The sequence below is a fragment of the Molothrus aeneus genome, chromosome 6 (genome assembly GCF_037042795.1).
Source record: "Molothrus aeneus isolate 106 chromosome 6, BPBGC_Maene_1.0, whole genome shotgun sequence".
Taxonomy (NCBI): Eukaryota; Metazoa; Chordata; class Aves; order Passeriformes; family Icteridae; genus Molothrus; species Molothrus aeneus.
Window position 1 is genome coordinate 23603112 of NC_089651.1, and position 24013 is coordinate 23627124.

Here is a 24013-nt window from a genome sequence, read left to right on the forward strand (position 1 = left end):
ACAGAGCCCCCTAAAATCCACCTTGACTGTCTGGGCCAATCCCCTGACACTATTGTCGTGGTGGCTGGGAACAAACTGAGATTGGATGTTCCTGTATCAGGAGATCCAACACCCACTGTCATCTGGCAGAAAGTGAATAAGGTAATGTGCAACCTGACACAGTGTCTGAGGCAAGTCACAACTGCAAATTTATTTTTCCTTCTCAAATATTACTTTGGTTTATGGTTATTTACAAGTATTTCCATTTTCCTTTCAATTGTATGTTTTTAAACCTCAAGAGAAAAAAAAATTAAATATCTGAACTGCAGCTGCTTGGGACATAGCTGGCTTTGTGATTCATCCTGAACTGTTCCTTTTTATGAACTGTTCCCTGGTTTTTTAGTCCAAAAGAAGGGGCTGACTATATATGAGGAGACATATGTAGATGCAGATAGAAGGATATCATACATATTTATTCTCTTCCTACCTCAGAGAAAAATAAATAAATTATGAGTCATCCCCATCACCTTCACCTGATAGAACGAACGTCTTCTGGAGGTGGCAGCTTCTTTTTTTAGTCGTTATCAAGGATTCTACCATTTGTGAAGTAAATGTCATCTTAGCAGACTAGTGGCATAAAACAGAATTTCATATAATAAAAATAGAGGAACTTTGCTATTTATCTTATCAAAGCGATTACAAAACATCAGAGAAAGAGTTTAGAATCTAGACTTAAAATGTTAAGTGAGCTTCCTTTCTGGGTATCTCAAAATATCCCCACCCCTCACCATCTGTGGGCTTTTGAGCTATAACTAGCACAAAACAGAAATATTTTGCATAACATTCTACAGCACCATTACACATCCATATGTGTAGATACAGAAAAAACAATATTGCCAATTATGTTAATTCCCCTAATCTCCTATTTCTTGCATTCTTGCTCAGGTTAGCATATCTAATAGTACTCAGAACTTTTTCCTTCAATGCAGAATTAGTATGGAAACAAATTTTTAAAAAGCCAAGAAATTGATTCTTCTATACAGAAGCTTCTCTGATAAAATGATGACTGGGTATCAGACAATCTCTGTACAGCATTACTTATGAGGTGGCAGGTCTCAATATATGAGGAAAAGCAGCCAGTCCTGATTGAAGGTTGTGTAAAATACATTTACTAATGAAATTCCAAACAAAGAGTAGCACAGCCTCAAAAGATGTTGTTCAATGAGTGCTACAGACCTGACTATTTCTGAGTGTTAAAATATTTACATCAATTTACTGTCCCACTGTTACAGAGAGAAGTAATCCTTATTTTTATACTTACACATATAGAGTAACTAGTACCAGAGGACACAGCCAGGTTCACAACCAGTTACAATAATACTGCAGGAATGTCATTCTTCTTCCTTTGCTAAGCAGCAAATCTGAGTTAACTGACTTATCCTTCCCTTAATTCACTGCATCCTGATACTTTTTTTTCCATTTCTGCTTTTTACTTTGGTTTTGGAAGATTTCCTTCCCAGGTCTGCTTGCTGCCTAACTTTGCTTTTCTCCCACCTCCATATTCAACCCCCCCCAACAGACTCTTCTCTGTCTTGCAGAAACAGCTTTACTGCTCTGCTCAGCCTTAGCTGACTTTCTGTGGTTTCTTTGCTTATCTAGAGAAACGACCTGCTTCGAAACAGTGATGATTCCATGACTCCCTCAGAAAACAGCAGTGATTTAAGTACCGATAATAAGGTAAGTTCCTTATTATTTATGCAACCACACAATGTTCTTAGTTTTCCAGATAAAAGGTCATACTCAAAAGGAAATAACCTTTAAGTCAGTAGATATTAAAAGTCAAACAGTACATCAGGCCCACTATCCTGCCTCACAGTGGTAATTAATTACCAGACCCCTGCTGGGCACAAGAGATGTGGTGAATAATTTAAGAGTAAAAAGCTGATTGAGAAAGCCTTTCTAATCACCATCACATGGTGACTGGGTTACAAGAATCAAAGCAGTTATTTGAAAACTGGTTTAGATTTATTTGTGGTGATGCTTTCCCCTCAGTAACTTGTAAGCTCCAATAATAACTAGAACAAAATCTTAAAGGACAGACACATGGGAAAATGACAATGAGTCAAAGAGTGGATGGACTATAAAGAAGTGAAACTGGACTCACTTTGCAGCAACTTTCATTTTTCACATAAATTACTTCTTTCTTGATAGAGTAAAAAATATTTTACATTTATTATACAGCAATAAACCATTCTCAGGGTTAGGATCCTGCTGCACTAATCACTATTTGGACATGTATTCTTTCTAGTGGTTCCTGTTCTAAATCTAAAGATACATAGGCACATAAGGAAAAAAGGAGAGTATTACATATGTACAACTAAATTGTGGCCATTGAGTGGCAGAAATCACACTGATGCCATTAACAGTTACAAGAATCTTGGTTTAATTTATACAGAAACCAACTGTTATCCATGAAACTCTTCACAGTGATGTTAGCAGCTGTCCCAGGTAGGAATTTTTGGAAGTACTCAATAACTTCTTTGAAACATAACTGGGTTTGTGTAACTAGTGGTGAATCCCAACAACCTGCAGACTTCCAGAACCAATTTTCCCAAATGATATTTATGTGAGCCAACCAGTCTATATTTCCTCTCTTCCACATACAAAAAGAACTTGAAACATTTTACAGCTTTTCAATAATTATTGTAATATTTAATGATTTGTAGTTTTTCACTACCTTACAGACTCATCAGGCTGTCCCTGGCACAACTTGCAATGATTTTATCTGTCCCTTTCACTGCCCACAGCTCCTGTTTGAATCTGAAGGCAGAGTCCGTGTGGAGATGCATGAAGACCATTGTGTCTTCATCATTGAAGGGGCAGAAAAAGAGGATGAGGGAGTTTACAGAGTTATACTTAAGAATCCAGTTGGAGAAGATAAGGCTGATATCACAGTCAAAGTTATTGGTAAGTGAAGGAAAGAAACAGCCAGAGCATGAAAGAATTTTGAGTCTGCTGAAGCTCACCCTTCTCAAAAAGTCTAAAATCTCTCTGATACAAGTTCTGACTTTAGGTTTAGCAAAGTGGGAAAGGATCACAAAGAGAGGAACAGTATCAATCATCCATTCAGCAGAAGTGTTTTTTTCAGAGGTGAAAAGAGAAGAACTCCCAGTAGTAACCCAGGTATTCCCTGTTTCAGGTGATTCTATCATTTTATGGATGACATTCCATTCTGAAGTACATGCTTCATGCTTGTCAGAAATAAGAAAAGCTTTTAGTCATTTTGTCGTGGGTTATGTTTTTAAGCAGAGATTACTTCATTCTGTAAGCAGTAAATGGTTAATGGAATAAAGAAATATAATGTATCTGATAGAAGCTGAACAGATTGACAGACTCTTCAATGAGTCACAAAAGACCTGGGAGGGATATGATTTTGAGTCAGTAAGTTTTATAAATTTTTCATAATATTTAATTTGCTGATACCCTGGCACACATAACAAAAGAACAAGTTATAAGCAAATCAGAAATGATAAAAGAAAATTACTTTCACCTACAGTATTAAAATTTAGAATTGCTTGATAAATACTAAGTATTCTTCCATCTTTTATAAATATTAAATCAGGATATTTACTATGAATATCTCCAAAGTGACATAATATGTGAGACATGCAGTTGTATTTTATAAAATTTATTCTAGAGAAAATAGGAAACCCTGGAGCAAGCCTCATCTTACAGAACAGAATTACCTTACATTTTTGCAAAAATTTTATTATGTCTGGGAAGAAAAAGGGAGCTGAATAATCAATGCTATTTAAAGGAAATCAACCTAACAAAGAAGCATCAAAGAGCAGGATTCCCTTTAGACTAAGTTAATACATTGTGGTTGTACCTACTGTTGCTATCTGACAAAGCTGTATCACAGAATCAGAAAATAAATTTGGATGAGAAAAAGATTTCTGATCTCATCAAGTCCAACCCCACCATGTCAACTAGATCAGGCACTGACTGCCACATCTAGTCCTTACATAAACACCTCCAGGAGTGGTGACTCCCTGGGTGGCCCATTCCAATATTGAATCACCCTTTCTGTGAAGAATTTCTTCCTAATGTCCAACCTAAACCTCCCCTGATGCCGCTTAAGCCCATGTCCTCTCATCCTGTCTCTGGTTGCCTGGGAGAAGAGGCCAAAACCCACCTGGCTACACCTTCCTTTCAGGGAGGTGTAGAAAGCAATAAGGTCACCTCTGAGCCTCTTTTTCTCCAGGCTAAACACCCCCAGCTCCCTCAGCTGCTCCTCACAGGACTTGTGCTCCAGATCCTTCTCCAGCTCCGCTGCCCTTCTCTGGATGTGCTCCAGCCCCTCCGTGTCCTTCCTGTAGTGAGGGGCCCAAAACTGGGCACAGCACTTCAGGTGTGGCGTCACCAGGGCTGAGTACAGAGGGACAATCACTGTCCTGGTCCTGCTGGCTACACTGTTGCTGATCCAGGCCAGGATGCCTTTGGCCTTCTTGGCCACCTGGGCACTGCTGGATCATATTCAGCCACTGTTCACCAGCATCCCCAGGTCCTTTTCCACTGGAGCACTTTCCAGCCACTCTTCCTGCAGCCGTAGTGCTGGAGGTGGTTATTGTGGCCAAAGTGCAGCACCCAGCACTTGATGTTGTTGAACCTTAACACCATTGGCCTTGGCCCATGATCCAGCCTGTCCTGGACCCTCTGCAGAGCCCTCCTGCCCTCCCACAAATCAACACTCGGGCCCAACTTGGTGTCATCCATGAATTTCTAATGATAGATGCAATACCCTCTTCCAGATCATCACTCAAGATACTAAACAGGACTGGGCCCAACACTGATTCCTGGGGGACACCATTACATCAATACCACACAGGAAAAAAAGTGTTAAAAATATTTCATTTACTTGCATAAAGAAATTCAAACAATAAAAACTCTCATTCATTCTCACCCTTTCTTCAGATGTTCCTGACCCTCCAGAAGCTCCCACAATCAGCAACATTGGAGAAGATTACTGCACTGTGCAGTGGCAACCCCCTAAATACGATGGTGGGCAACCAGTACTTGGTAAGAGTGCAAACACATGAAGTCCCCTGCAGCTTGGCACACATTTTTCGCTGTTCCTTTTAAATGGCACAGAAGGATTTTCTGTTTAGACATAAGGAAGGCAGACCCCCAGGCAGGAGCTACTCTGATGCACTGAACCTTCAAACCGGCCCAGGGTCTGGCCCTGCAATTTTGAGCAGAGAGTGCCCCCTGCCTGTGCAATTTGAGTCAGAAGTATTTCAGCAAACAAGTTACCAAAGCACAAAAAGGTGAGATGAAAAATAGCTAAAGCTAACTATCCTCATTCAAGACTGAAATTTTAAGTCAGTGTACAGGCCTTTGTGCTTACCTAGGAATATCCAAAGAGATCTGTGGCCACCTCAGTCATCAACTCCAGACATCTGCAATCTCAGGCACTTATGTAATATATGTTTTATAGTGGAAAACTACTTCATAAATCTACTTCATATAAAACAATGGTTCATAAAATAGTTTCAATCATTTTAGTGACCTTAAAACCTGCACTAAAACTTAGAGTGCAAAGTTATCATGCGATGCAGGAAATGAGCAGGCACAATCAAGATTATCACTGACGCCATCTTAAGTTCTGCACAGAGAATGGTAAATTTTTGATAGAAATCTCTGTGATCCTCCGAAGAAAAAGAAAACAATGCAGGGTCTTGACCAATTTTAAGGGAAAAAATTCCTCTGGAGTCCATATCTAGCAATTTGTTTAACAAAGATCTCTGGAGCTTAAGTTTCTTTGAAAAAAATATACATTGAAAGCTATATGGACTCCCATGGGAATGCCAGAGCTAGAAATGTCCAAAACTCTTTTAATCCCTGAATAGTATCTGGAAAAGAGGAGTTTTATTTGAATTTGGATGTTTGGACTTCATTCATTTCCAGAAGATATGTATTATTTAAATCAAATAATTTACCTGTGCAGGAATAAACAAGGTACTGCTGGGCCAGTGCTTTGTGGTTTCATCTATTCTGACAGGAGGCAAGGAAGAAGCCAAAATATTACATGCAAAGACATTTACCAGTAGTTGTGTCATTACCACAGGCAACCCCCACCTCACTGACTAAACAAAGGCTATGGTTTTGTTTTGTAGGGTTCTCAGGGCATATATTTTGAAAAGTTCTTTGCTTTGTTCTCACTGTCAAAGGAAGGATTTTGTTGTTGTTCCAGTAACAACCCTTCACACTACCTGAGGAGGTTCCTTCAGGTACACAGGGCTGCACTACTGCTAGAGCTCCAGTAAAACACCTGCAGCAGGGGGAGAGGAAAACTGAGATGCAGCACTACCCTTTCACACAGAGCTTTAAACAAGTTAGGAAGGCAGGGGGGAAAAGGCATACTCATTCTCATCTGTCTTCATATTGTTACAGATGGCTTTGTAGGCAGTCAGATAGTCTTTATTAGCTATATCCGACAGATATAAAAAAGAAATTCACACCCCATCTTCACCTTTCCTGAGATTTTGTGTGCTTTTTGTATTACTAAAGCAGTATCTTTAACTCTCACGCATTTGGGGAAATAATCTGCTTTACCAAATGTCACCACTACAACCAGTATTGTCATTTTACCTCTTTTCTGCCTGTTTTTTTTAATTGCAAACCTCTTCATTTTGACACTTATGTGCTTAACACTGGTTATCTATAAAAGCAAAAAACCCCAGAAACTGAGTTGATGAAACTTCTCTCAGTCTCATAGACCCTGCTGAAGAGAGAAAAAACCAGGAACATACCCAAAAAACCATAGGTTCATCGCTTACAGCATTTAACTCTGAAAGTTACTGAGAACAAGTATGACAGAAGTACATCTTCATGCATTTAAAGTGATGATACAACCTGTCAGCTTAAAGATACTTCCACTGTTCTTTTCCCAGAACATTCTGTAGACTCCCATGCACTTCTTGCATTTCAGCATTGACAGGAAAGGCTGCATGGTGTCTGTGCCTACAGCATGCCAGCAAATCAAATGTGCCTGTCATTCTCCTAATCCCTGGAGACACCTGAAGTGTGAATCATACTTCCCAGGTGTACCAAAGGGACCTCTGCAAGTTTGATAGCTATGACCTTGTGAGCTGCAGGGACTGAATCACTCTCCTGCATGGCTCAATTTTTTTCAATTTTAAGTCCTTGCTGTGGACTCACACTATTGTAGCTGCCCCCTGTTACAGACATCTGTAGAGACCTCTGCAGTCCATGGGTAGGAGCACACCCACACAATACACTCACATACATGGCATGCGTACATGACTATTCTCTGATATTCATTCTGTAGTTAAAAGATTAATAGCTTTCCTAGCAAAGTTTGTTTGAAAGAAGCCTATGTGGATCCCATCCAGTTACTCTATCTGCAACACAGAGAAGCAGCAGAAATTAATATAGCTAAATGGAAAGAAACAGTTCAGTAGTCCTTGTAGCAGGTCAATTGGAAAATATCTATGTTTCCAATGTGATATACAACCATCCTCCATATTAGGCATCAGAAATCACAGATTCCATTCCCAGTTTGGGGAAATGAGAAGTTTATCTTTTATACTGATTATCCAGTCTCAGTCATTATGGAAAACAGCATGGTAGTGTTGGAAAGGCTATGGATGTTCTGGAGAAGTGCTAAGACATGGATTCCAGGCATACATATGACACCTTAAGCTGTACTGCAGATGTGGTCTGCAGTGCACCCGGCTCTCTTTGTTCTCCGCTGTCATACAGGCTCTCTTTCCCTCCCAAGGAAATCAGAGCAAGAAAAATTGTGAGAGGCCATATCTCACTCACTGTAGGGCTGAAGCAAGCTGAGATCTGCACTGTCTGGGAAGCATTCTGCATTTCCACTGCTTTGCAAAGAACACAGAGATCTAGCATCAGTTCTTTAATAAAACATTAATTTAAAATAAAAGGAATTTTCAAACTGTTCATCCAATTAATTCTTTGTGGGGGATTTAGGCTGTTAGTCAAGGTTAGTGAATTGAAGCAGGATAAACGAAATAAATTAATTTTTTAACTCTATACCACACCTTAGACATTTCAAGGACATTTCTCCTTCACTTAAAAAGATTTTCTTTTTTCCTTCATGTGAGATAACAATTTCCAGTTCTTTTACCACATAACAGCTGTCCTTTCCAGGCTATATTTTAGAGAGAAAGAAGAAGAAGAGCTATCGATGGATGAGACTGAACTTTGACCTTTTAAAGGAGCTGACCTATGAAGCCAAGAGGATGATTGAAGGAGTGTTTTACGAGATGCGGATTTATGCTGTGAATTCTATTGGCATGTCCCGGCCAAGCCCTGCCTCACAACCCTTCATGCCAATTGGTGAGTTTTGATACTCCATGGTATTTCTAGGATAAAACCAAGACAGGACAATTCTGACCTCTTCTCTTCAACTGCTCTTACAGCTAAAAAGAATGTGTCAGGAAAGAGGCTATCAGCCATCTCTATATTCTATATTTAATCAACCTTCTCCTTTGTAATGTTCCTCTATCTCTCATTCCTCTTCCTGAAGAGCACAGAGGTTCCAGTTTCATGAAATTGCTGATGAAATTTTAGTTGTTATAATTAGAAGTGTGAGAGTCAAGCTGGATCTGAAAAAAGGAGGATAACTAATTGACAGAGTCAATTAGAGCTGTCCCTCTCAGCTTCTTCCATTCCCTTATGGGTGCAAATATCACAGTATCCCGTCCAGTGCTCCCTTAATCCCAGCCCTCTCCACAGCTAAAAGGATAGATGATTAAGAAAATATTTGAGGAATGATTTTCTATAAATAATCCTTCCCAACACAGCAGTGCAGTGTCTCCTGCAATCCCTGAGCAAGGAGCAAACTAAAGGAGTCCTCAGGAAGCCTGCCTGCTAAGTCTTTTAGGGAGAAGACCCACAAAAGTACAAATAGCTGGAGATTAAAATGACTAGAGTTTTTAAATCTACAAATAACAGCGAAGGGGGACAGCCTGCTGATGGAGATCATGTAAAAGCAGATGATACAGTAAAGGAGTCAGAAGGGAAGGTTGAACTGCAAGAAGGGTCTCTTAATTCTGGATTTCAAACTCACAACGGCTGGTCTGCAACAAAAGAGGTCAAACAAGAACCATCAAGTGGAGCTACTGAAAAAAAAGGTCCAAAGTTTTCATGGGATAGGCAGAGTTTTACTTGATTAAGGATAAAGTTCACACTTACTTCTTCAGAGAAGAGGTTTGGGGTTTTGATCGTGTACTGTGTGGTTGTGTATGCTCCCAATTGCATTTCCTCCTGTGTGCTGTCCTTGCTAGCATGTGAATACAAAAATTTTTAACAGTTACAGAAACGAAATTAGGTGATATTTTTTGGTGGTATTTTTTTTTTAAACAGTAACTTTGGGAACTAAGACTGATTTCAATTATTCCACAATATGTGAACCTGTATTTAACTTACCTTGTAAAATCTATTATGTATATTCAGTAGATGTTCAGTTTATAATACACAAATACACAAATTATGCCAAACAGAATCATTAATAAGATTGCTTTTATGGTATGTCTACTAAATTTTATGGTCCTGCACCCTAAATGTTATTTTTAAAAAGTTGTTTTCTGTTCACTTCTTGATATCAATTATTTCACAGTAACATTTATGTGTATTTTGGATCCTCTAGTAAGGGCTTTTCTTGATTATTTTAAATTAGTAGAAAATAGTCATACTGCAGAAGATTGAATTTAGCTAGTGGTCTTTCTGAACTGTGGGTTTATCCTGTTCTGAAGAGATATGAAAAAGCTGTATCTAAACCAAAATTTTTTATCCCTAAAATATTTTTCTCAAGTATGTCTCTGTTACAAATGCACAAATCAGAAGTACTGTTTCTCTAAACATGTAGTCATAACTTTTGGTCATTTTCTTCACTGTATGAGTGAAGTAAAATTTAGCTACTGTCAGTTTGCTTCTTTGACCATGCAAATTTTGTCCAGTTACAATCAGGGTGTAAGTACAGAATATAAAAGGTACATATTTTCATTTTTAAACTTCTCTGCAGACTTATGATGACAATTTGACTCCCTTCTACAAGTCTTTGTTTTTTCAGTGGCTTTTCTCATAAGGGAGCATCTGTGAATAGGAACTACTATCTTAACCTCTTGTTCCCCTTCTTGTTATAGGAACCTTATGCTGTGTTTTTATTAAATGATGTAATAGGTGTTATGCTTTCCAACTCAGCTTCAGGTAGATTTATTTTATTAATATAGACAGTGGTACATAAATTAGTGGTTAAACAATCCTTGTATAGCCTTTGAATTCTCATAGTTGTATTGCTATTTCTCAGAATCTACTTGTCTGTATTTCCTTACAGCTCCTCCAAGTGAACCAACCAACTTCACAGTGGAGGATGTTTCTGACAGCACTGTCTCCTTGAAGTGGAGGCCCCCTGAGCGGATTGGAGCTGGGGGATTAGATGGCTACATGGTGGAATACTGCAAAGATGGATGTAAGTAAGCATGACTACTAGGCAGCAGCAACAGAGCATTTAAAAAATGCTACAGTTGCAATAACTTCACCTCAACACACTACCAACAACCTAACCATGTCCAGCATGACCAAATTTTAACTCTAATCTATGTCTACCATCCTTGCCAACCATCACCATACTCACTATGATGTGACCGTAAAACCATGGAAATCACATCCATAATGTCATCTTCACAGTCATCATAAGCTTTAATAAACATTAGTAATACAAAAATATCATTACTGTTCTATAGTCCCTTCTAGACTTCTGTATCATTCATGAATTGCATATTCCTTAAAACACATAAAATAACATGATTGTGACAACATCAGTCAAACTTTAAGGTAACCATTACCTTACCTCATTTAATACCATTACTGGTAATAAAGAGTGTAACAGCACCATATCTACAAAATTCAATGTTCTGTGATGCTACAACATAATACTTATGTCACCAGTCTGAGAACAAATTTATAGTCACTTCAATATTGACATTTTCCCTAACACTAGGCTTGATTGCCAAATAATCTAAACTAGGGGGTTTATAGGGCATAATTTATGCAGAAATAATTTAGAGTCTTTAATGAGACATCACTATAGAATTACCAGAATCTCTATGTCATTGTCTGGCAGAACAATTTTATCAGTCATATTTCTGCGCTTTATAATAAGGAAGCACTAAGAATTCTGTTCTACTGTGTCAATTGAGAATTAAACAATAAATTCCAACAGTTATGTGCTCTATTATTATTTTCAGCATATGTGGCTCTCATTGATCTGTTTGGACAGTAGCAGAAGGTATATTTACTCCAAGAAAAGAAATTCAATTAAGGCTTCACTTTCTTCCAAAATTCTCCCCATTCCCATGTAGTAAAATATGTGTCAAGAAGTCCCACAGCTCTAAGCTCTATAAAACAAAATGCCAAAGGAACTACCCAAACATGATTCCCTTATCCTTAGCTGTTTTGAGTAATGAAGTCTAGAGATTGCTTAACTCCACGTGTAAACAAATCTCCTTGATCCAGAGTTCTCCTTCCTACTTATTTTGTTCCCTTTTAAGTATGGTGCTGTAACTTGAGTTCATTTTATCCCAATAGAAATTTACTTTCAATTGCAAACAAGGCCTCAGTTTGGAAAAATAATGTATTAATGCAATATGCAAATACTGTACTTGTAGCTACAGAATGGATTCCTGCCCTCCCTGGCCTAACCGAGCGCACATCTGCACTGGTTAAAGATCTGGTCACAGGGGACAAACTTTATTTCCGTATCAAGGCTGTAAACCTGGCTGGTGAGAGTGCAGCAGCAACAATAAAAGAGCCAATTACCGTTCAAGAGATCCTGCGTGAGTATCTATACTGAATAAATCCTATTCCTTCATTTCCTCTGGCCAAAATTCTGCCTTTATCTAAGAATAACACACAAACTGCTCTTCCACTTTGATTAGGTGCCCAGTGTCTTCTGGCTCTGAGAACAGCTCTACAGCACCCAGGTCTTATATTTGTAAAGCATAGCTCTTAAAATAAAATTTTACTTCTTACTTGCAAAATATGGACATTTCACCTCTTGCAATGGCACTCTCAGCATTTAAGAAACATTTCTTTAATATTTACCTCTCTGCTTGAAAAGCTGCTGTATTATTGCAAAATGACTGTGTTGGCTATGGCAAGAGATCTATTTACTTCATTGTCTCAGATTATTAATTACCATCCTGTGTATCACCCAACAGCAGTAGATTAAAATTCATTTGACTGGAGTCCAAAAGACATCAAGAGCTGCTAATAGTGAATTCCTCAACCTTGGCTCACACAAAGTGTCTGCCAGAGTCTCACTGGCAGTAAACTGAGCCAATGTAAATAAAACAAAGTTTAATGCATCTCAATACCAAATGGTCATGAAGACAGACACTCCAACTGTATGTTAAGAAATTCCTTCTGTAAATAATAGGGGAAAGACTAAAGATAAAAGGAGAGCCTAAAAAGCTTTCCAGTGAAGTAGAGGAAAGCAGAGACCAAGGAAAAAACCATGCAGTAAGGTCCTTATTTGTTAGTGAAAGTAAGATGCTACAAAGAGATCACACTACATCCATCTCAAAGAACTGTAGCTGAATGACTGTAGCAAGATAAAGGAATCCATCAGTTGCTGTGCTTTCTGAGTATGTCCATAAATACCTCCCAGTGGCAATTTACAAGGTGCTGCAGTATCAATACAGCAACAGATAATCATAATCTATCATCACTCTTTTACTCCAATACATCCCTTGTCCCATCCTTTCTACTGAACTGAAGAATTTCTCCAAAGAAACAAAGTCCATATAGAAGACTCACATCCAACAGAAGCCACCCAAATTTGGCATTTCAGATGTGACACGTTTTCATAATGCTGCTGTCACTGAAAACATGCTCAGATGTAAATATATAACTGAGACTTAATATTAACTTTTTATCCAGTAGGCAAATACATTTGAAACTACTGAGAGACTGAGATAGTCCCTAAAAATGTAAACAGTGTTTCCACAATTTTCTTATGCTTATAGTTATCCATTGCCTTATTTTTGCTATAAATAATGTTGCATATTCTCAAAAGTTTTGTACTTAGTGTGCTAATGCTTAACTGCAGAGCGTCCCAAATTCTGGCTGCCACGCCACCTCAGACAGACTCTGGTAAAGAAAGTGGGTGAAACAATCAATATTGTGATCCCTTTTCAGGTATGTATCAGCTTCTATTTTGTCATGGTTATTTATGATTACTTACCTAAAGTAATTTCCTTAATGCAAGTTCCCATTACTTCACTGCTTAAGCAGAATTACATAAATATGGCTGATGATTCATGAAACCCTCTCAAAAAATTGAGAAAGGGAGGGAATCACTCTTTTTTTCAGTAATTGTTTTTTTACAGTCAGAGTTTCTTCCTTAATCCCACCTTTTGGGGAAGAAGAAAAAAGTGTTCTAAGTAAGTGCAAGCCCATTCCTGTTTACTGAGCACAGGAGGCACCTTAGAGAGAAGTAGACAAAAACGTAAGAATCCAACTAATTACTCTTCTGGAAACAAGGCATGTGATGTCACTGGGCAACTTCTTTGGCAAAAGTGTGTATGTTAATTTCTGAAACGCTGACTGCAAAAAGTTGAGTTTGTACATAAACAGAAGACCCCAGTTGGCCCTGGGATGCAGAACCTCAGTGTGTGTATAAAGACCTGCTTGGGCATTACTGTGCATGAAGGTATAAAAACCAGAGCTTGCTGAGGATTATCAAGGGTGCATGTATGTAACTACACCTCACTAAGGCATGCACAAAAGTGCTCAAATATACACAAAGACTGACCTGACCAGTTACCTCATCTTGGCATTTTCTAGAGCTGTACAGACAACTATCTGACTGTTTCTAAAACCCCACGTGACTTTCTTCAGATGCATGAGTATAATATCAATAGAGTGCAAGAATGAATGTGTGTAAGGAAATGGTTTCCTAAGGGGGAAATAGCAAAAGAAATTGTCAATTAGAGACTCTGGCTCTGACACAGATGTCCTTAGTAATAACAGATATACCACTTAATCAAGTCCTCAGTTAAAACTTCAAGACACTGAAATTTCTCTACTATCCAGGACTGACATTTATAGAAATGTAATCCTGTTATTAGTGAAGAGCTTTGAAATTTTCATATAAAAGATGCTGGAGATATGCAAAACATTTTTTCCACAAGGGAGACAAATAGCCACACATCCTCTGTATTTTTTTGTTTGAGTAGCATCAGCAGGAAAAAAAATATTAGAGCAAAATTTATATAAACTTAAAGGTACATGTCTTTTTTCCACTATGGTTTCTGGGTCACATGAAAAGTTGCTTTTCCACAGAGATATATCTGATTAGTACACAATTGTACGCTCATGAATGGATAACTTTCTTGAATTGCATGCTTGAATTATGTCAGCATAATCATAAGGCATTTTTTTTCTTTCACATTTCTTATCTCCAAAATTGTTAAAATCACTTTTTTACTGATGTCTAGCCACACACAAAATTCAAGATTTGTACATCTGCTATTTCTGAGTTATGTAATTATTTTTAAAAACCCCTAAAATAAACAGATATTTTTCCTGCTTTGATATCCAGGTTGAAGAAAAATTGCACAAATTTGACAAGCTGTCCCATAAGCAGGGGAATAAAGTTTAGCATTTTAGAGATTTGTGTCTTGTGTCCCCTTGTGCTGGTTTTGACCGGGCAGTCAATTTTCTTCATGGAAGATACTATGGGGTGATGTTTTGAATAAGTGCTGGAAAGAGTACTGATAATTTTGGGGTATTTTAGCTGTTGCTGAGAGCAGTGCATACATAGAGTCAAGGCCTTCTCTGCTCCCCACAAGACTCTGCCAGGAAGGGAGGTGCTAAATAAACCCTGACAGCCCCATATCACCAGTGTCCCAGCACATGCAGCACCTCCTGTTCTGAGAGCAGCCTCACTGCAATATTCCCAGAGATTTGCCAGTTCTGTGCCCTCCTCCCCTCACTGACACATCCTCAGTTCCCTGGCCAGGCTAAGTGCATGTGGCAACTAATCCAGAGCTTCACTTAATCCTGCCTCATCATTCTGCTTTTGCAAAACAAAACAGTTAAAAGACTGAGCTTTCCCTGACTTTTCTTAGTGGGGACACTAACTGAGGTTTTGGCATTTTGATTTTTCACAGAACTGCTCTAAGCTAATCTTAGTGATTTCAGGTACTCTGGCAAATTTGGCCAAACTGAACGAACTAATTGAAAAGTGATTTGAGTAGCTGACTGACAAATCATGTGTTGGTATAAGCTCTTGTCTCCTAAAGGGTAAGGCTAACAAAAAATGCTAAAATCTATCCAGCAACACCAGATTTTACTCTGAGAATGAAGCCAGAAGACTTTAACTCAAGAAGTATTTATTTGAGTAAATTAAATCTGTCATAGTGTTGAATTTCAGTTCTCACAGTATTAAAAATTGTGGCTATAGCAGTTTAGAATATGTAATACAGGTGACCTTTCAAAAAAAGCAAATCAAAAAGATCTTTTCCCTTCACATTTTGAAAAATTTTAAGTTACTGGTCATTTCTATTGCAGAAGATGACTCTAAATAAATACAGAATCTGGTATCTAGTGAAAGTGGAAGTCAATGTCTTCTACTATTTACAGTCTCTGTGCTACCTTTCCAGTGACCTCTGTGGTCATTACAGAAAATTCTGTGAAATACATTGTCAAGGTATCCTGGGTTTAATGCTACTGGCAGATCTATTTAAACCTTTAGATCAAAATGTCCTGAAAAGAAAGTAAAACATTATTACTAACCTTTTTTAGGTTGAGTGCTTTAAGCAGGTGGAACATTCTGGTGAAAGGAAGAGAATCAACACATTCTTGCTTCAAAATTAAGAATGTGGCAGGTGATTGGAGAGGTATTATGTGCTATTAGTGGATAAAATTCAGAGTAGTACTGAGCGGTCTTTTTGTCCATCATAAATGTGTGAATATAAATATCTAAGAGCATTTAAATTCATTCTTCCCTGGCTGTGAACTCCCTAAGTTTCTCTGGTGCTATTTAGCTACTCTGTCACTCACTATTCCCTCTCAGATTATCTATTACACATTGCAGAAATCCAATCCTCTGACATATGTATTAGGAACATGCTTTCTATCTGATTATGCTTTTCACAGTCTATAAATATAAGAGTATATGAAAGCCAACACTTAGAACACTTGGAATCTTTCACTGGCTCTCCCAGCACCTCAAAAAAGGAGGAGCTGTGAGTGAACATGTCTGATCAACCACACTAGAACACCAGCAGCAACAACCTTGTAATCAGCCTGAAAACCTGCCAAGTATTTGTCTTGGCAAAGTAGAAATTTAAATAAATGCCCATAGAACTATACTATTTAGGCAGATTATTTTTATTTTTAAAGCATTCTCTAGCCAAATTTTTCAAGGAGGATCTTCATATCACTTTAAAATCCAGGCATATGTGGAGAGTAAAGTAGAGTCAGTTCTCGGCCTGTTCACCAATAATCAGATATGGAAAATAAAATACAAAACAACCCAAACCCTTTCACTTATTCCAGAATATCCACTATACATTCCAGCTGAAGAGAGGAAGCCATTTCTTGCTCTAACAGGTTTTTGTGAGGGTTCTCTGAAATGAGACCACCTTCAGGGTACAGGTACACCATAACAGGACAAAACTCTCTTGTATCTATTATTTCAGCCCTGAGGTGCTCTTAACTATGCTCCTTGGCAGAAAGCTGTAGGAAAATAATTTATCAGAGAGAGAGAATGCAAGATCCAAAACCACAGCTCATTCAAGGTGTTTATCAGCCCTGATATAAAATAAACTACAATACATCTGGTGAGCAAGAGAAAAGAGCATCAATGAACAAATGGCAATTTCTAGATCTTTTAGGCATCCTTTAAGTATAATTTTGGACAGATCTTGGCCTGACTCTAATAAAAGGTGAAGTTTTTTTCCTAATACCACTGGAAAAATGAATGATGGTACACAGACTTTTTGAGCAAATACCAGAAAAACCTGAAATAAAGGTGTAGCAATGCACAAAGATTCATTATTATTCTGTCTACCTTTAGGCACCAAAACCAAGAGTCTGAGTATTTTAATCTCCCTCTGTAGGCTAAGGGGAGAGATACAGTCTTTCAGAGTGAGAAGGAGTCTTTCCATTGGATTGAGGAACCTTCCAGAGCTGCTTTCTCTGCTGTTTACCTGAGGCAGTGTCCCCATTTCAGTGCCTTGGGCTCCAGTTCAGGGCAGCCTGAGCAGAGGTGACTGCTGACCCTGCAAGGTCCCACTTTCCCTCCCCACCCCTCTGAACTACTCTAGAAACTTAAACTCCCCCACAGTTATTTTCTGTTGGATTAACTATTAATACACTTAATAAATATGTTATGGCCATTTTCTGTTTTTTTGGGATTCCTTGTTTGGAGCTGTACTGTGGAAGTAGCACCCCAATAACTTCTGAAGAACTAAATAGTACTTACCATTTTTCCTGGAAATGGCTGGATGAGAGCAGTGCACACCACTGATAGCTCACTGATTCCACAATGCCATCTTCCATGGGTGTAGCAACACTGACTGCTTAGGTTGACAGTCACCAAAATAATTTTGCAATGCAGAAAGAATTATACAGTAAATTTCACTTCCCAAGACTGCAAGATTACAATAAATTTTCAAAAAATCTTTAAAATGCCTGAGGAGAGAACATCAAACATTTTAAGAAAGGAAGGAGAAGGGGAGCAGAGCTAATAAGTCCTCAGGTGTGTAAAGATTCTGCTAATAACAATCAGACCAAGTCATATCACCTGTTGGCTTCACTGATGCCTGGCAAAGAGTACCAGGCCAGCACATGCATAGTATTTCTGGATTTGTTCTCAGTATCATTTCAGTCTTGAACTAAATGGCATCCTCAGAGCATGGTGCCACTAAACCACAGAGATGGTAGCAAATATTTGTCTGGAAGAAAACAGAAATTGTAAGGTATTTATAGAGTTTACTATCTCAACTCTGTGTACTATATTAAGCCTTCTAGATTTATTGCTAAGAGAAAAATGGAAATACTAAAGCCTCTAAAACTTTTTTTTTCTCTATTTAGGGTAAACCAAGACCCAAAATCACTTGGCTGAAAGATGGTCAAACTCTAGACTCCAAAGATGTGGGAATTCGGAACAGCAGCACGGACACAATCCTTTTCATCAGAAAAGCAGAGCTTCATCACTCAGGAGCATATGAAGTCACTCTTCAGATAGAAAACATGTCTGATAAAGTTGCAATAACAATACAAATCATAGGTAAGACCCTGACAACATCAGAATTAAGCAGATCATGCAAAACAAAATAATGGCCAGACTGAGGCAACCCAAAGGTCCAACTCCCTCAGAATCCCTTCTCTTGCAATGGTTGGTTGCAGATGGTAGGACAAAGAGCAGGGCTAGCGTGTGACCTTATTTTCCTACTACATTTTCCCACCTTGAAATTATCTGTGTCCTAGAGACCTTCAGAGGGTGAGGGAAATTCTTTTGTGTCCCATAGCTATTTAGTGATCTTTTTCTTGCCTAATTTTTATCCAGTATTTTAATCCAGGTCTAGTTTGAGAATCCAAACATCCTTTTATAAAGGATTTCATTTTAAATACATATACCTATTTGTTTTGATTCGAGTCTGTCTCCTGACAATCTCATTTAACATCCATACAGTTTTGTATCAGAAAAAACCATGAATAATCATTCAGCTTTTCCATGTTACTCATGATTTTATAACCTTCAGTCCCACTTGCCTCAGTTAACTTTCTCAACTTTTACCCTCTTCATTTTGACTATTTTCAAACAGATGTCATTCCATATCTTTGGTCATCCTTATCAATCTCCCTTCTGTCACTTTGAGAGAGATAGAATTTCAGAGTTCTGGTGCTCCTAGGCATAGCCATATTGTACTCAAGGAAGGAAATATGACTCTTGGAATGGACGTACTTGTACATGGGGTTTTTTTCATTAGATAAGGATAGGGAGATAAAATCATTGCCATAATATACCTCTACAGTTCCAAAAATTAGAAGGCACAGTCCTGTGAATTTGAAAAATTTACATTTAATGCTTTACTCTATTAAGAGTGTCTAGTTAGTCTGGGGCTTATTGTCTATTATACAATTTCTAGTCTCATTTCCAATGTCATTGCCAAAGTTTCCATAACTTTTGTTGGGATTATATGAGGGATATTCTGAGATCTTGCCTATTCAGATTTCATTAATGTTTAGCCAGAGCTTTTCTGTTTCTCCTCATTAGCACTCTTTTTAACATTCTTGATAACTGTTTTTATTTCTCGTTCCCCACACTTTCACACTGTTATCCTGAATTTCTTCCAGGGTATCAATACATTTTTAGAATATGTGTTTTGGCTCACCTCCTAATGCTTTGGAATTAAAAATGCTGACTTTGCTCTGCTTAAAGTTTTATTAATTATGTTGGCAGAATGGGTATGCAATGGTGCCAACATAAAACAAGAACGGCCCAAAAAATTGGAGCAAATATGTCTTAATACTAGCAGCAGCTTCTGCTCAAAGGCTGACTGCAGTTCTGCAAGAGCAAAATAAGTAAATGGCAGCTAAACCAAAATAATCCCAAGAGTGCCCAGAGAAGGTGTGGATGCCCCATGCCTGGTGGTGTTCAGGGCCAGGCTGGATGGGGCTCTGAGCAATCTGGTCTGCTGGAAAGTGTCCCTGCCCATGGCACAGGGTTGGAACAGAAAGATCTTTGAGGTCCCTTCCAACCTAAACCATTCTCTGACCCTATGACTCAGGGAAAGGGGAGTAGTGCATTCTACATTCTAATTTATCTTTCTAAAGCTGGTTAGTGACTCTTGATTCTGGCCATTGCTTTTAGGCCATAGCACCAAGTATCTTCTGCCTACTGTTTGTGTAGAAAGTCACAAAAACATATCCATCTACCATTGCCAGAGAGTTATACTATACAGAAAATGAAAGACTGAAAAAGAGAACTAATCTTATCACACAAGTAAGACTTGTAGGACATTTATTTTGTACTTCTTGGGCAGTTTGGTCAAACGAATGGGAATATATATATTTCATTAATTCATGACCATGCAGAGAAAGGGCTCGTTACATATGCAGATACTTCTGCAATCAGGGCATCTACTCTGATTCTTGATTGTGTTATTCTAGAGGAACTGCCTCTTCTCAATTCTGTTAACTGCACTTTTTGTTCCCCAGATTTTATATTCTCTTGGCACGACAGAAAATGGGTGATTCAGGCACTCTTTCTACACTCCTAGTGGTGCTTTAGGTGCTGTAGAACAGCAGGCTGAAAATCCACCCTGGCTTTCAGAGACACAACAAATCAACCAGTGATCTTTTGAGGTGTCTTTTCATCAGCTCACTTCCCTTGGCAAAAGTCTCCTTGATGAACAAGTAATGCTTGTGGCTTCAGCACCTATCTCTTTTTGGGGTAAGGCAAGAGTGCAGGTAGCCAAAAGCTCTGCTGTGGTGATGAGTCAGGTCAGCTCCAAACAAGAGGAAACAGTTCTGTTACTGCCATCACCTTCCCTCGTTGCCAAAACAGTTGTTGCCATTTACTCTGCAGATCAAAAAAAGATGTGCACTATTTCTATGGGAATCGAGTATTTACTAAAGACTTCTAGAAAGTTCAAAGATAATGAAAATATCTTCAATCTCTGGAGAATATGGTGCCCTCAACTTCTTTCACCCTCTACATGAATCAATAAATTATGTCTTTCATCATGACTTCTTTTGACCGAAGCAAACCTCAGATCTATACTTTATTTTTTTAACTGTAATTAATTCTTTTTCTAATTATGTATTATTTGAAAATATAAATTAGAATTTATCTTTGAAAGATAATTCACACTATCTCTTCTTCCCATTGTATAAATTTCATTAGTTTGCAAAACTCCTCAGCTGAGCTTGTGCTGCGGGTAAGACAGAATACTTCCTCAGAATAAAAATCCCCACTCCAACACAGTGCTCTACAGAGGAAAATAATTTGAGTCAGAAGCATCAATAAGTTTAACTTTTCCCATCCTCTATCCACAAGCTAGAGTTGTACTGGTTATTACTAAGAAAGAAATATTCTACCATTCTATGAAGAAATTTTGGATAGATCTTCTTGCAGATTGCATTATCCCACTGAACCACAAAGATCAAGAACATAAAAACCCATGTAGCAAATTTATCCATCTCTGCCTTTTTTAAGGTTGTTCTTTACACATATGCAGACACGTATGTAGCATGAAAAATTCTTCTCTTAAATCGGAATAGATTGATTGATATCTGTAAAATGAAATACATATCTAACAAAACAACTAGATTTTTGTTTCTTCTAAGTTGTGATTCAAGTTAACAACAAATGCATTTCCACATCCCCATAAGCAATGTTGTTCATTTGACAACATATTGCCATTCCCTACTTCAGAAACAGAGAAGAAAATGTATGAAGGTTTTTTACCTGGTTGGTGGCTGCTGAGAAACACAGAAGATGGCAGGTTTTTCTCTGAAATGTTGGTTAAGATAGGCAGAAAGAAGATGATAAATGGAATGAGAGCCATGCATTCCATATCCCTTATCAGACATCATGCTGTGCTCTAGTAGGCACCACTTTGAAGAAGGACAGTAGGGGTCAAACCTAATTATAAAGCAGCTTTTCAATTCCAAAGTTTGTCAGCGAAAAGAGAATTAGCGCATTATGCTTTGATGTAGAAAGTCACAGTTCCCCCAATAAAAAAGGCTAATTTATTACTGGTTTGAATATCCTTCTTTAAGGAATTACATTACAAGCCACCTATAATTACATTCCTCTGTGCTTTGCTCATCTCAAACCTACATCCATCAGATTCTTACAATTTTCTTAATTTTTCCAGCTTAGCTACACAATGGGGAGACAGTTTCCCTTCAGGTGTTTAGAATGATCTTGAACTATTTTTCACTCAATAACAAGATGAACTATCCAGCTGTCCCCAGCAGGCCCCATAACTGGGTGCAACAATCTAACATCAAAAAGGTGGACTGGCGTCCTCAAGTTAAAAAAGACAGAAATATTATTTAATAAATCTAATCTAAATCTTACAGCATTTGACTAAACAACATGGTATAAAAAGAAAAAAAAATTATTATAATTTCATACTATGTTGTTTTTCTCTATATTTCCATGTATCTTAAAGAGGATACAGATTTCTCTATCTCTTTGAGAGTTTGTTCATTTTCTAGCTATTACAGAGAAATCACCTAGTGGGCAAGCTAACAAGCACTGAGCCAAGAGGGAAAAGGTGTATTCCCAAATGGCTGGCCATCCTCAGCTGGAAGGCACACCACCCATTGCCCTGGTAGTTATAGCAGTGTAGATAAATGGCCAAGAAATTGCACTGAGGTAACAAAGTAAGTAATAAAACTGCAGTTAAAGAGTTAATCACATCCATCCAAACAACACAAACTTCTTATTCTATTTTAAAGATGTTACTAATTCTCATGTGTTTTCTATTTCTCCATAGGATTCAGCCTCTCAAAAGAATATTCAAATATTTGAAAAATACCCAATGTTCTTCTTACAGTTTTAATTTCACATTAATGAAGTGTGTTGCTATGGAATGTTACAGATTGCTATCAGGTTCTATTTTTTTCCCTGCATGGGGAAATGACAAAGCTCTTGAATCTTAAACTAAAAGCTAAGATGTTTTCTTATGTCTCCTCTGCAGACAAGCCTGGTCCTCCTCAGAATATAAAGCTTGTGGATGTTTGGGGATTTAATGCAGCCCTGGAGTGGTCACCTCCCCAGGATGATGGCAATGCTCAGATCTTGGGCTACACAGTTCAGAAAGCTGACAAAAAAACAATGGTAAGAACTTGGCTGGGTCTGTGGCTTTGAAGGGAGTTAAACCAGCACCTGCTCTGGGAACACAGAGACTTGAGGAAATGACTGAGTTCATGACACTCATTTGTGTGTCCAAGGTGTCCTGTGGCACCTCAGAGGCAATAAAACATTGAAAAATAAAATCTAAAAAAACCCCAAAAGGTGAAAGATTAATCTAAATACTCAGTAGAAAATGGAAGAGAGACCAAGCCTGTGCAGTATCAGGTGGTGACTGCATAGACAGCTTCCTTAGAAGGTGGAATGATAGTTTTTATTTGGAATTATATTTTTCATAAATGCAGTAAAAAATTGAAGGGGAGGGAGGAAGAATTAGAGTTGAAGTGAGATGCTAGGCATAGCAGGGTATGTACTGGAGAGGTATGTATGCCTGTCAAACTGGAAAATATCTTTCTAATGGAAGAGCCCCCTGAGCAGTCACATTCTGAGTACACATCTTGTACCAGATTCCCCAGATAGGAGTGGCCAAAATATGGTAGAGAGTTGAGGGAATTTTCTTCTCAAAATGGAAGCATTAATATGCCTATCACACCACCAGAATATAAAAGTAAGAAAATAGATCAGCTGATCTTCACAGGGAGCAACATAATGTTAATTTCACAGGTTAGTGCTAAATACCTCTCTGCCTGTCTTTTCCTTGTAAGAAAATAATTCTCTCCATACCAAAAGTAGCACCAGTCTGACCTCTCATAACATCTTTCTAAACAGTACAGTCTTGTTACAGGAATGGTACACGGTGTTTGATCACTATCGTCGCACAAACTGTATCGTGTCAGACCTCATTATGGGAAATGACTATTTTTTTCGAATCTTCAGTGAAAATTTGTGTGGATTGAGTGAAACTGCTGCAACCACCAAAAATCCTGCCCATATCCAAAAAACAGGTAACATATTCTTCAAACCAAAGATCACAAAAGCCACTAAATACCAGAAGTAATACACTGGAAAATGGAAAATAGTTTTACTAGCTGCATCCCTAAAGATATTTTCATTATTTACTAACTTATAAAGAATTTTAGCATAAAGAGCCTTTATCTAGGAAGATCTCCTGAACTAATACAAAAGTTAGTTAAAAATATTTAA

At 38.1% G+C, this 24013-nt stretch overlaps 1 protein-coding gene across 1 annotated transcript in view; it reads left to right on the plus strand.

Annotated features, from left to right (window-relative positions):
* Positions 1–24013, plus strand: part of MYBPC3 (myosin binding protein C3) — a 59271-nt gene that overhangs the window by 32002 nt on the left and 3256 nt on the right. The window contains exons 21-31 of the mRNA XM_066552532.1: positions 5–141; positions 1639–1716; positions 2787–2946; positions 4954–5058; positions 8176–8364; positions 10364–10498; positions 11697–11864; positions 13139–13227; positions 18133–18328; positions 22758–22897; positions 23655–23814. Coding sequence (XP_066408629.1) covers positions 5–141; positions 1639–1716; positions 2787–2946; positions 4954–5058; positions 8176–8364; positions 10364–10498; positions 11697–11864; positions 13139–13227; positions 18133–18328; positions 22758–22897; positions 23655–23814 — 1557 coding nt within the window. The remainder of the gene's footprint in view (positions 1–4; positions 142–1638; positions 1717–2786; positions 2947–4953; positions 5059–8175; positions 8365–10363; positions 10499–11696; positions 11865–13138; positions 13228–18132; positions 18329–22757; positions 22898–23654; positions 23815–24013) is intronic.